The 13,652-nt window shown below is 40.4% G+C and overlaps 1 protein-coding gene across 2 annotated transcripts in view; it reads right to left on the reverse strand.

Annotated features, from left to right (window-relative positions):
• RAPGEF5 (Rap guanine nucleotide exchange factor 5) overlaps window positions 1–13,652 on the reverse strand; it is a 226,731-nt gene that overhangs the window by 98,779 nt on the left and 114,300 nt on the right. For both annotated transcript variants that reach the window (XM_023250436.2, XM_023250437.2), the window contains exon 9: window positions 3,355–3,480. In XM_023250436.2, the coding sequence (XP_023106204.2) occupies window positions 3,355–3,480 (126 nt within the window). The remainder of the gene's footprint in view (window positions 1–3,354; window positions 3,481–13,652) is intronic.

Consider the following 13,652-nt stretch of genomic DNA (forward strand, 5'->3'; position numbering starts at 1 on the left):
CACCTGATTGTGCCACACTTCCCTTCATTGATGGCTTCCCTTTGCCAGAAAGGCAAGCCTAAACTCCTTTCAGTGCCTTACGAGGTCTTACACAAATGAATCGTAACCTCTCTTACAGCCCACTCCCCTTCATTCCCCATGAGTCGCCCAGGGCTCAAGTCATGTGTCTTTTGCTAGTCCTGTGACTTCGAGGCTCTTCCCTGTCAAACTGTGCTGTGACCATTAGCCTTCCAGGTCAAGCCTGAACGTCCCCATTTGGTAACATGTGCCCCTTCCTCTGTTAATATAATCAGATTAAGATGGGGAAATATGATGTCTACATAAGAGGTAATTTCTTTAAAGAGTTGATGACCCAATCTTAATCCCACTATCATCATGTTTAGAAGACATAACCAACTTCTGTCCCTTCTTCAAGTTCTCACATCATAATTTTCAACACTTAGTAATGAGCGTTGCCTAATTTTACCTACAGCTTGTTAATATAAAACAAGAAAACCAAGTGCTTCCTGAGAAACTTGTGTTGATTATACATTTAAATATTTTTCTTTCAGAAATACCTTGGCAAAAGCACAGTGAAGTGTTTCTCTAATTGCATGCATTTATAATAATGGCATTGACCAGTTTAAGAAAATATTAGAAATGCCCTACCCAGAAAGCGCTAAGCTCCTATTTGTAACAAGATGTGCCAGCAACAAAAGCTTTATTCTTTTTCTATTCAGTAGTACTTTAAGAAGGAGCTGTTTCATTTTGGCACTATGCATTTAAAGGGATGTGGTATTCTAGAACTGTAGAAGCAGTGTAGGTTAGTTTTTAAAAAAAAAAACTCAATGGGTAACTTAGATTCTAACTCAAATTTCACCATTGTCTACTTAAATAACTTTGGCCCAGGAATGGTAGCTGACGTAGCTGAAGCATTTTAAAATCGTAAAAGAAAGGAAATCTGTATCTAACTCCGGGGCTTGGTCATTATTGTTACTGTTGTAAAAGAAGAAACTGCGGGCCTAGGTTTACATTAAGTAAATGACCGTTTCCTCTGTACATACTGCGTGTTATCCCCGGGTTTTCATGAGCCACAGCAGATGACTGCCACTGAAAAGAGATTGAGGGCAGGGAGCACAGTGAACTCAGAGTGCAAGCCAATGTGTATACAGCTCTATCAAATGCTCAAGACGTAAATGAGCAAGATAATCGACCAGATGGGTTTTTTTTGCTAATACATTACTGCAAAAAGTATAAGCATCTAGTGTCAAATAATCCATAGAGTAGAGCCCTGTATAAATAGCAGCTTGCAGAGCAGATCAGTTCAACTGCTGTCATCTTGCATGGAGGGACATGGCAGAATGGCTGAGAGTATGTTCATCACTAAGGAGGAAAGATCCTGAATATTCACCTCTCCTTACTCTAAACTGCAGTATGTGAGGTCTACTAGCAAAGGCCATAATGCCAATGTTTATTTATACACCTTTTTTCTCTCAGGAACACAAGTAATTCAGAGCTGGTAATGCATCCATATTACGACATTCATGCAAAAAGTAACAAACCTTAGTGTTCTATTTTATGATCTTAAAATGAAGGATTAAAGAGAACAGAGAGTAGATAACCATAAGCAAAGCTGTAAATCTTATACCACTAAATTTCTATCCTAAGTTACAAGTCTTTACAATTACCAGCACCAAGTTCAGATTTCACTTATATTTTTAGAGGATATGATAGTCTCATTAACTGTAACTATAATATTCTGGATTCAATTAAATGCAAGGCAAACGCAATACAGCTATCTTTTTAAATAAGCCTAAAGTTGTTTGAGGCATAAGGCTGATGATTTCTAGCCGTGGTTAAGTGGCACTCTATCTGTCTGACTTTAAAAGTTCTTGCCCTACCCTCAGGCTGTCGCTGTTCCACTGAACTGAATATGCAATTCACTGTAATACATATCATTCATTTTAAGGACCACTAGGAAAGATAAATGCTCACAGTTAAACCAGGTTGTGTTTTCATATGATCAATCATTAAGACCTATCCTGATTTCAGAGATGCTAAAATGTGGAGGAAACACGCAATTTGAAATCAACAAAATATGGTAAATGAAAACTGTTGCTCTTCCAATTTAAATCAATCAAAAGGAACAATGTTTTGAGAAGCTTAAATCACACACTAATCCCACATATTCTAAGGACATGGCGGAGATTAAGAGTCAGTCTTTGACAGAGTCATCCTTCAGGGTGCTTTTAACAATTTAAACAAGTCCCTGAATTTTTCAATAGTCCCTAGTGAACTGAAGGCTCCTGACACGTCCACTCTCACTTAAAGTCAATGGTCCCCCTGAATAGCTCAGTTACGAGGTTTTGAAAGTGCTTAATCATACTCCCCCTCAAGACACCACTTGTTATGATGTGATGTTGCAGTTAGAGATGTGTCATGTTGACCTAAACAGCCTCCCACGCTTGAACATCTCACCTCCTCTCCTGCTCAGTAAAAATCTGACATTTGTGCTCATGGCCTTGGAGAAGAGAAGGCATGAAGCAATTTTTCCCCTTTGGTGAAAATAAAATTCCAAGGGAAAATTAAAATCAGAGGGAGACATGTTTATAAGCACTGAGGAATTTTCCCCTTCATGAGCAATCCGGGATAGTTGAGCACTGGGAGCGAAGTCTTACAAACAACAACACAAAGTCAGCAGACAACAATGCGTAGCAGAAGAAAGTGGTGCCATTGTTGCCCTGGCCTGACGGAAGGCATCTCAGTTCTAAGGCTCAGTCTGAATGACGGCTTTCAGGAGAACCGAGCACAGCGTCCCTTTCCTCCAGTTTAACTACAACTGAACAGTGTAACTTTTGTTGGAACACAAACATTCAGAAGATACTGGGAAAACTCTTCTTCTGACTCCCCCCACTCCGGGGAAAGCATCTATAATCTGTTACTCTGCTCTCATTTATTTCTACTAACTCAGGATACATCTGTTTGCTAACTAGAGCCACCCCAGACTCATCATAGAAGTACACAGGAATATACTTTCAAAATTCATACCCCACAAACTATCTGATGGGCTGACATTCCCAAAGTCAAACTCGAAAGACATCAAATCAAAATCATAAAGAGACATGCATCTGTACTTGCTTACATGTGTTCTTATATTTCTATGTGATTTACTTTTGGGAAGAGTTCTCTTATAAATCCAGTGTTATGAACGGCTGGCTTAGAGTTTTGAGCAGCTGTCATTTTTACCAAGGAGTATGCTTTTGGGGGGAAAAACAAAACTAAAGAATTTAACATATTTTTTCCTTCAAACATACAATAAGGCAGAAACATTTTTCACCCCTTCAAGCCTGCATCCCCAAGAGAAAAAGGGCTTACGTGTTCAGATTTCTCCTGTTCCTTTTTGTCTGTCTGCAAAAACTGACAGTTTTCTCTTGTCAGCTTCTGAACCAGTTCGATTCGTCCGATGTCATCTCTCTCCTGGAGTTTGCACATCACTCCTGCCTTAAGAGTTGGAGAAAAAGCGAAGATATACTTAAATCCACAGTCCCAGGACATGACACCACTGGAAAATTCGCTTTATGATAAGCTCATCTCCTCTGTCGCCTGGAGTAAAGCATGGTCTTGGTAAAATATTTTGCCCTTGCAAAGTTGAAACTGTATTATTTTAACCTAGGAACGCCACAGCAAAAGTCTTCAAGTTGAGATCGTGTATCAGTCTACTTTAAGAGAGTGAAGGGCAGAGCAAACTAAGTCATTTGCTACTGAAGTGTGCTCCTGGTATGCCACTATTTGTTCCTGACAGCCCGTTTCCTGTTACATAAGCAAAGCCTCACAAGAGGTTAAAAACTCATGGGAAAATTAGCCAGGAACCACTCTGACAAAAAAGGGTGAAATGATACAGAGTACTAAAAATACCAGTACACAAACTCCTAATTCTTTTACTCCACCAGATTATTCCATGTACAAACACACGGTGAACGAGAAGATCACACGATTTTTTTTTCACAGCTGGAAAGTTACTATGGGGCATTAGCAAAACATCTTCAATGTCGCATGAAATATGGTAAAAAAAAAATAAACTGGAAAAAGAAAGCTTAAAATGTCATCAGGGATTGGAAATGATCCATAAAGTATCACATTTTTTTTTGCCAAAGTACCTAAGTAAAAATAATATGAAGGAGGATAATCTAGGACTTTTATTAGAAAACAAGTGTATTCATTATAACACAAATTATGAACTGTTCCTGCTCAAATTCTTTAAAAAACGGTTCATAGTGACATATCAGAAAATGATCTAATGAAATCTGAAGTTACTCTTGGCAGGAACAATCAAAATTTTGGATTCTTGTTTTATCTAGTACAACCTACAGGATTTGAATGGACTTAGCAACAAGACCAAATATGGAGAAGGGGCCAACAAGGATGCTCAACCTTATGGTCTTCATGGTTTGTGCAAAAGATACCCATTTTGTTGAGTGGGTATTGAAGAAATGGGACTATCCATGCCAAACAATGACTACATCTCTATTCCCACAGGCAAGGATAGCTTGTTATCTAGCAGTTTCTCCAACAACTAGGAAGGAAACAAAAAAATCCTTCACGTGGCCCAAATCAGATTCCCAGGGGATAGCAAGTGGAACTGCTCCACCAAAGTCAGCGATTTATTTTTAAAACATCCCTCACAAGTGGTCCTCCAGTTCATTTCCAAGACTTCCTTGCACAGGGATCGCTGGTTATCTTCAGACAGCCTTTGCACTGTTAGAGACCCACAACTGTTAGAAAGTCCCTTACCACACTAAACTCTGAAATCATTCAACGTCAACCCATGAGAACTAGTTTTACCTTTAAAAGCAACCAAAACTAGGTCTATTTCTCTTTCTTTTTTGACAGAGACAGTGCAAGTTGGGGAGGGGCAGAGAGAGGGAGAGAGGGAAAATCCCAAGTTGACTCCCCACTGCCAACACAGAGCCCAACCAGGGGCTCGAACTCATGACCTGAGCCAAAACCAAGAGTTAGATACTTAACCAACTGAGCCACCTGAAACTAGGTCTATTTCTTATCCAATATGACAATCTTTCAAATACTTAAACACCAGTATTTATTATATCCTTTTAATATTGTCCATATATAACCACCCCATCCCCCAGCTCCTAATTTTATTCATTCATTCACTTACCCAACAGTAACTTCGTTATGTGAGTAACAAACATAAGTCAGGAACTACAAGTTCTAGGAATATAGCACTGAACTACCATAACAAAAAAGCCCCACAGGCCATGAATCTTACATTCACTAGGGGATGAGGATTATGTAACATATATCAGATGGTAAGATATGATACGATGGAAAATAAAGCAAGGCAAGGGAGTAGAAGAAATGACTGGAGGTGTTATAAAGACAGGTGTGTCAGGGAAGGATTCTTTAGTAAAATGAGATTTGAATGGAAATCTCAAAGAAGCAAGGAAGAGGGGCACCTGGGTGGCTCAGTCAGTTGAGCATATCATTCTTGATTTCAGCTCATGTCATGATCTCACAATTGGTGAGTTAGAGCTCTGCATCTGGCTCTGTGCTGACAGTGCAGAGCCTGCTTGGGATTCTCATCCTCTCTCTCTCTCTCTCTCTCTCTCTCTCTCTCTCTCTCTCTCTCTGTCTCTCTCTCTCTCTCTCTCTCTCTCTGCCCCTCCCCTCCTCACACACTCTCTCAAAATAAACCAACTTAAAAAAAAAAATAAAGGAAGCAAGGAAGGTTCCAGGCAGAGGAATACAAGTGCAAGGTCCCTGAGGCTTGGATGTGCTTGGCATGTTGAGGGAAAAGCAACAAGAATGGCTTGTTGTTCAGCATGGCCGAAGCAGAGTTGGTAAGGGGGATACTTACCCCCTCTGAAACTGCCAAAGAGGTGATGCGGGACCGCATCACATTGTTTCCATACAGGCTGGGTAGGGGGTTTGGTTTCTTTTTCTGAATGAAATGGAAATCCTTTAGAAGGTTCTGAATGTAGGAATGGCATCATCTGACTTACATTTTAACAAGATCATCCTGTCTTTTGGGTTGAGAAAACACTGTTGGGTGGGGAGAAGTAGCTGAAACCAGGAGACCCATAAGGGACTGGTTTTCAGAGAAGAGAAGTCTTGGAACTTTTAGTGGTGGAACTGGTGAGAAATGGTTAGAATTCGAATATTTTCCAAAGGTAGGGCAGCAACTGGGTTTAGCCTGAGCAACTGGGAGGGTAGGGTTGTCATTTACTGAGATTGGGAAGACTGGGGAGGAAGATAGCCCTGAGGTACCTAAGTGCTGTTGCCTGGTTGGCCACTTGGTGGCTCAGAGGGGAAGTCCAGGCTGGTGACAGGAATTTGGGAGACATCAGAATAAGAGAGGTTACAATGCAGTGATGTAAACAAAGATAACAAGGAATCCGGGAACTGAGTCCCATGTTTGGATGCTGGAAAGATGAGTAGTCAGGAAACGGGACTAAGAAGGACAGGCTCCAGGAGGAGACCCTGGGGAGTAGTGAAGGGGTTTCAAGGAGAAGGCAAAGAAAAACTGTATCAAATGTTGCTACAATATCAAATAAGATGGATTGAAACGGACACTGAATTTGACAGCAATAATTGGTGACTTTGAATATAGCTTTTGTTTTGTTTTGTTTGTTTTGGTTTTGGGGGAACAAAATGGTGGTAGGGAAAGAAGTTGTATTAGCCTGGGTTCAAAAGAGAGTGACAACTCTTCTGAATTGTTACAAGCAACAGGATACTAGCTAAAGAGTGATCGCTTGCTTGCTTGTTTACAGTGATAGATATGTTGGCCTTTTAATCTTTATTAGAAGTCATCCATCATGGAGGGAATTTTGATGATGCAAGAAGGAGAGAGGGCATTTTTAGGAGTCGTGTCCTTCAGACGTGAAGAGAGCATCACGATCTACTCTCAGCGGGAGGATGGTGAATATGTCACTCACCAACACAGGAGGGCAGGTGAAGTACAGGGTAAATAGGTAGGCTGGCACATTTCATAGTGGGAAAATGGGGAAATTCCTTTCTGAAGGCTTCTATTTCCCAGAAAAATAAGTCAAGTTATCGGCTGAGAGTAGGGCCTGTGAGAAGATGTGGAGGCATGATGAGAAAAGAAAGCATTAATGGTCATTTCAGTTGCAAAGTTTGGCCAACTTTTTTTTGTAAAGGGCCAGAGTGTCAATGTTCCAGGCTTAGTGGGCAATGTGGTCTCTGATGCAACTACCCAATTCTGCAGTTTTAGTGCAAAAGCAGAAGACACAATAGGTGAGTGAGCACATCTGTGTTCTAATAACGCGTTATTTACAAAAACAGGGAGCAGACTGTAGTTTACCCACTGACTTAAGAGGAAACAGGACAAGAGAGGCAGAATCAGACAGTCAAGCATTGCAAGGGGCCCCCTTGATTTTATTGTGAGATCCTTTTACCCATCCTAGCCATCCTCCTTGGAGGATATTTCTGTTTGTCAGGATTTTAATGGAGCCCATAACCTGACACAACACTATATGGGCTGATCTTGAAGAGGCACTTTTAATCAATAACAGAGAAAGTACAAGAGGATCAGTGGTGTTAAATATCCTCCTTTAAACTAAAAAGAAAAGGAAACATTGGGGGGAATTCCTATACACAAATGATTAGCATCCTTTAAATGCTTTGACACTTCAAGGACTAAGTTTGTGTTAGTTACAAAATTCATTTCTGTTAGCCAGCTAGAATTTCTTCTTTCTCCATCCACATCATCCTCACGGTGTTTAACATACTGTCTTGTCAGTGGAGAGAGGCAGCTCATGACCCTGTGACATTAGGACCTGCCCTGTGGTTGTTTATTCAGTAGTATGATGGATTAATCCTAATCTTTCTCTGCTCCCCAGTGCGGTGCCCTGTACAAAAGAGGGTGTGTGTGCAAATGGGGCCAGGAAGGGGGATACACAAGAGGAAAATGTCTTGGGACTAAATAGACACACAGGACTGAACCTGTTACTTCTTCTTACCAACACAGGTGCCAAAGTTAACTGGGCTAAGCTCCCATGTGCTCTGATTTGAAGAGTCTTTCCTTTGTCTGTGGGTCCCATATATGTTTTTTAAAAGACTGATAACATCAGGGTGGAACCATGTAGAGAAAACTTAGAGACCTTGACTATTTCTTGGGGTTCTTGGGAACATGAGTTTTTAAGCAACTCTGAACATTTTTTATCATATGCATAGGATTCTAAATACAGACTTTTCTTTAATAAGTTAATCTCATTTTTTTTACCTTTTTTTTTTAATTAAAAAAAATTTTTTTTAACATTTATTTATTTTTGAGACAGAGAGAGAGAGAGAGAGAGCATGAACGGGGGAGGGTCAGAGAGAGAGGGAGACACAGAATCTGAAACAGGCTCCAGGCTCTGAGCAGTCAGCACAGAGCCCGACGCGGGGCTCAAACTCACATACCGTGAGATCGTGACCTGAGCCAAAGTCGGACGCTTAACCGACTGAGCCACCCAGGCGCCCCCCCTTTTTTTTTTACCTTTTTAAAAATGTTTATTTATTCATTTTGAGAGAGAGTGTGTGTGACAGCAGGGGAAGGGCAGAGAAAGAGGGAGAGAGTGAATCCCAAGTAGGCTTCGAGCTGCCAGCACAGAGCCCAATGTGGGGCTCGAGCACATGAACCATAAGATCATGACATGAGCCAAAATCAAGAGCCAGACACTTCACCAACTGAGCCACCCAGGTGCCCTTAATGAGGAAATACATTTTTATTAGAGCCAGATGCTTGGGTGCAGAAATTATGTATTTTAAACACAAAATGCTGTTACTTAAGAAAATGGGTTCCTAAGCAACTTAATTGTTTCATATTTATAATTAAAACATCATATAATTAAAAAAGGAATATTGATGTCTTGATTTTCTGCTTTCTGCATAATTTCTAGGTACATTTTCGTAAAATCATCAATTCTACAACAGTGCTTCCATAACTGTCAAAAAAGGCTTTCAAGGAAGGTTATGAATGCTTCTTCATTCCCTGGAGAACTTGCAGCTCTGAGGGATGCCCATATATTCTAGATAGTTTCTAAGGGAGTCTTCTTGGGAAGTACCACACTATGCCAGATGTTCTCTGGGGCTCTCTTTCACAGCTCTGTAATTTAGTAATTTAATTCAAAAAACCCCATGAATTTATTAATATATTTTGGGAGCTTTGTTATGGCAGGAGAAGCAAGATAAGTAACAGCCCTTGATCTAGACTTTCACATTCTTGAACTACTTAATTTGTCTATATGAAATTAATTATAAACAGTTTACCTAACATTGCTAAAGCAGAAAAAAAAAAGATTAATCTGTATCCGTCAGAAGAGTTATTTAAAAGTCTTATTTCAAGGTCTGCTTTGAAAAAAAAATCTCTGTAATGTATAATTAAAGCTATTCATATGATTTTCAGTATTTGAGGAGAGAAATGCTATGAATGTAAATTAAAGTCTGTTTCCTTTGCAAATGGAGTCCTAAAAATGTTAGGTCCCTTCTTTCAGTGGTAAAATGAAGCTTGGACAGGATTCTGTCAGGAAAGGTTACAAGGATGATACATGAATAACCCACATGACAAAAGGTGAAAGAGCACAGGTTACGAATGAAAACATCATCTGCATTATCTTGACTTTAAAAATTACTTACTCTAAAACACTGAGATCAAACATCATGCAAAAGAGAAGGAAAACCAGGATCAAAGAGTCCACTTTTCAAGTAAGCACTTTTGCAACGCCAGAATACTACTTAATATGAATTCAAGGTGTTTGGATACTTATTCATTACTACATAATAGGGTCATTTCTTTAACAATTAAATGTCACACAGAAATTCATAAAATAATTTTTTTTTTGCTACTTTAAACAGAAAACTCAAATGATAAAACACTGATAGGCTGGGACAATATAGTACATGACTCAACTGTACGTATCTATTTCCTAAACAATATTAAGAATCCTTCCGGCGCCTAGATATCTCAGTTGGTTGGGCGACTGACTTCGGCTCAGGTCATGATCTCACAGTTCATGAGTTCGAGCCCCGCATTAGGCTCTGTGCTGACAGCTCAGAGCTTCAGGTTCTGTGTCTTCCCTCTCTCTACCCATCCCCTGCTCACGCTCTGTGTCTCTCTGTCTCTGAATAATAAATAAACGTTAAAAAAATTAAAAAACAAAAAAAGAATCCTTTCCAGGAAAATTCAGAAGACAATTCACACTAAATAATAATAGTAATAATAATAATAAGATTAATAACAAATAAAATATAATATATATTAATACTGTAACATAATATGCAATATATAATAGAATATATTATATAGTAATTAACTAATTATAGTATTTATTATATAAGGATATATTAAATATCCTAATAACAAATTTACAAATTAATAATAATGGTATTTTATTTTGTAGGGCAGCAGGTATTCATTTCTTAAATTCAGAGAGAGAAAGAAAACTATGAAAATGTCTTCTTTGTTGGGATAGAAAAATCTATCTTTTTTAAAAAAGTGTATTTATTTATTTTGAAAGAGAGACAGAGCAAGCAAGCAGGGAGAGGCAGAGAGAGAGGGAGAGAATCCCAAGCAAGCCTCACACTGCCAACTCAGAGCCCGAGGCAGGGCTCGAATCCTCAAACCATGAGATCATGACCTGAGCTGAAACCAAGAGCCAGATGCTTAACTGACTAAGCCACCCAGGTGCCCGTATCTTTTTTTTTTTTAATGTTTATCTATTTATGAGAGAAAGAGAGAGAGAGAGAGAGAGAGAGAGAGAGAGAGAGAGAGATCAAGTGGGGGAGGGGCAGAGAGAGAGGGAGACACAGAACCCGAAGCTGGCTCCAGGTTCTGAGCTGTCAGCATAGAGCCTGATGCAGGCTGGAACCCCTAAACCATGAGATCATGACCTGGGCTGAAGGCAGATGCTTAACTGACTGAGCCATCCAGGCACCCCCCAAAATTTGTCTTTTGATAATGTAAAAACACACCCTTTCCTTTGGGAAAGGTCCAAGCTGCATCCACAGTGAAAAGTGCATGTGATAGAAACTGTGAGGCAGGTTTACGAATGCCCAGGGCATCACTAGCACAGGCCTGAGACCCCATGCTGGGGCATCACAGAGCCTCAGAAATGATTCAGTAACTCCTGGTTACTGTACAGGTGATACACCAAGTTCAGAGAGGTTCATTTCTCTGGTCCTCCTCTTTTCTGCAATTACATGTGTTAAAAAAACACTTTTTGATTGGACAGACCCATCCTATACAAACACTATATGAAACTACATCCTGACAGAGCATAGTGCGAGTAGGGAGGGAGGCAGAAACCTTATTATATGGACTTAATAACTATTATTTCCCTCAAATATTTTCAGGGGCACCTGGGTGGCTCAGTCGGTTGGGTGCCCCACTTTGACTCAGGTCATGATCTCACAGCTTATGAGTTTGAGCCCTCTGTCGGGCTCTGTGCTGACAGCTCAGAGCCTGGAGCCTGCTTGAGATTCTGTGCCTCCCTCTTTCTCTGTCCCTCCCCCACTCACACTCAGGAGCATGCACACTCTCTCTCTCTCAAAAATAAACATTAAAATTTTTTTTTTAATTTTCTTAATCTGTTATACTGACATAATCTCTTCTGATAAAATTAAAAACTACATTGTCATACATTTACATGGCTGATGAAGTCAAAGATTCATTGATTTCATATACTTGATTCCTTGAACTTTCAGACTAGAGTCGGGACAGCAATATTTTGTCTTGTTTTGACCTGAAATTAAAGCTCCAGTTTGTAAACATTACTGACCATACTGCTAAGCTGGGCAGCAAAGTAGACAAATAACAAGAAAAAAAGGCAAATTCTAATAAATTTCAACATAAAGGATTTTCAGTGGTCATCTGTTTTCTATAATAGCTATCCCAGCCTTAAATAACAGCTTTCTTCAGTATATTAAAAAGAAGTCACATTTTGGCTATTGGAAAATTAATCATCAAATATTTGGCAATTACTGTACATAATTAACAGTTACCATCACTTAATATTAAGATGATTGATACAAATGGAAGAGAGGAGACAACAAAAATAATTCCTGAATCCAGGGGTCAATGGCGACCTGAAGCAAAGCAAGAATTTCCAAAGTTCAATACATTATAAATTACTCATTGAAGATCTCATTAAGCGCCAGAAACTAGAACCTGGCAAAAATTCTATACATTTTGATAAAAATTCTTTAATCCTTTAGTCCTATATAAAGAGTGATAAAGAGGGGCGCCTGGATGGCTCAGTTGGTTAAGCGTCCGACTTCAGCTCAGGTCGCGATCTCACGGTCTGTGAGTTCGAGCCCCGCATCAGGCTCTGGGCTGATGGCTCAGAGCCTGGAGCCTGTTTCAGATTCTGTGTCTCCCTCTCTCTCTGACCCTCCCCCGTTCATGCTCTGTCTCTCTCTGTCTCAAAAATAAATAAACGTTAAAAAAAAAATTAAAAAAAAATAAAGAGTGATAAAGAGGGGCACCTGGGTGGCTCAGTCGGTTGAGCGCCCGACTGCGGCTCAGGTCAGGATCTCACGGTTCGTGAATTCGAGCCCCGCATCGGGCTCTGTGCTGACAACTCAGAGCCTGGAGACTGCTTCGAATTCTGCGTCTCCCTCTCTCTCTGCCCCTTCCCCGCTCGTGCTCTATCTCTATCTCTCAAAAGTGAATAAACATTAAAAAAAATTGTATAAAAAATAAAGAGTGATAAAGAATCAAGAGTTTAGATTGTTTCTCTATGTGTATGTATGTGTGTGAAGACAGCATATACAGAGAGAGACTAATACTGCAACCCAACCATGTCAGATGCCTTAAATATTCAAACCAGAGAGCAATGTGATAGACGATGATAATGGTAACAACTCATAGAGGCTCACTTGTTTGAGTACTTACTATGTGCCATGCGCCACTCTGTCTCACATATATTCATCTAATCTTCAACTCAGCAATCATCCCCATTTTACAGATGTGAGAAAGGCGGTTTAGTATAGGCGTTGAAAGCCAGGATGTCAGAGCCAGACTGTCTTGGTCTGATTCCTGGCCCTGCCACTTACCAGCTCATCTGTGAAGTGGTGGTCAATACATTCCCTACTTCAAAGGGTTCACTGTGGAGCGGAGAAAACAAAGAGCGTAGGAGAGTGTTTACGGCATCCGCATTGCTGCACGAGCGAACTCTCAATGCTATTTCAGTACAGGACTCTTGCCCAGGAGAGGAGAATAACCTGCCCAAGGTTACGGTGGCAGAGCCCAGAGGAGAAGCCAGGCGTCTGGCCCCGGAGGCTGCACTCCACACCTCCCATGTGCTGCCCAACATAGAAACTCTGATGTGCCAGGATTCCAGGCATTTTCTGTGCGGTATCATTTCAACCTCAAGACAACTTTATAATATCTCTGCTTTACAGAGGCGAAAATCAAGCGTGCCGGTCACTTGCAGGGACTCTGCATGCAGGGACACTATGGTGACAACAATGCTGATGCTATACCCTGCAGCAGCCCACAGGTTTAGCCGCTAAAGAACTTGTGTAAAAGCACAGGCTAGGAGGAAGGGCTGGGAAGCAAACCGGAGTCTACGTGCTCCCTTCACTCCACCCACACGTCACTGCATTGAAGTGGGAGTTTCTTAAGCAGGAAAGATATTTTTAGTGAGAAAGGAGGA

Source organism: Felis catus, chromosome A2 (assembly GCF_018350175.1).
Source record: "Felis catus isolate Fca126 chromosome A2, F.catus_Fca126_mat1.0, whole genome shotgun sequence".
Taxonomy (NCBI): Eukaryota; Metazoa; Chordata; class Mammalia; order Carnivora; family Felidae; genus Felis; species Felis catus.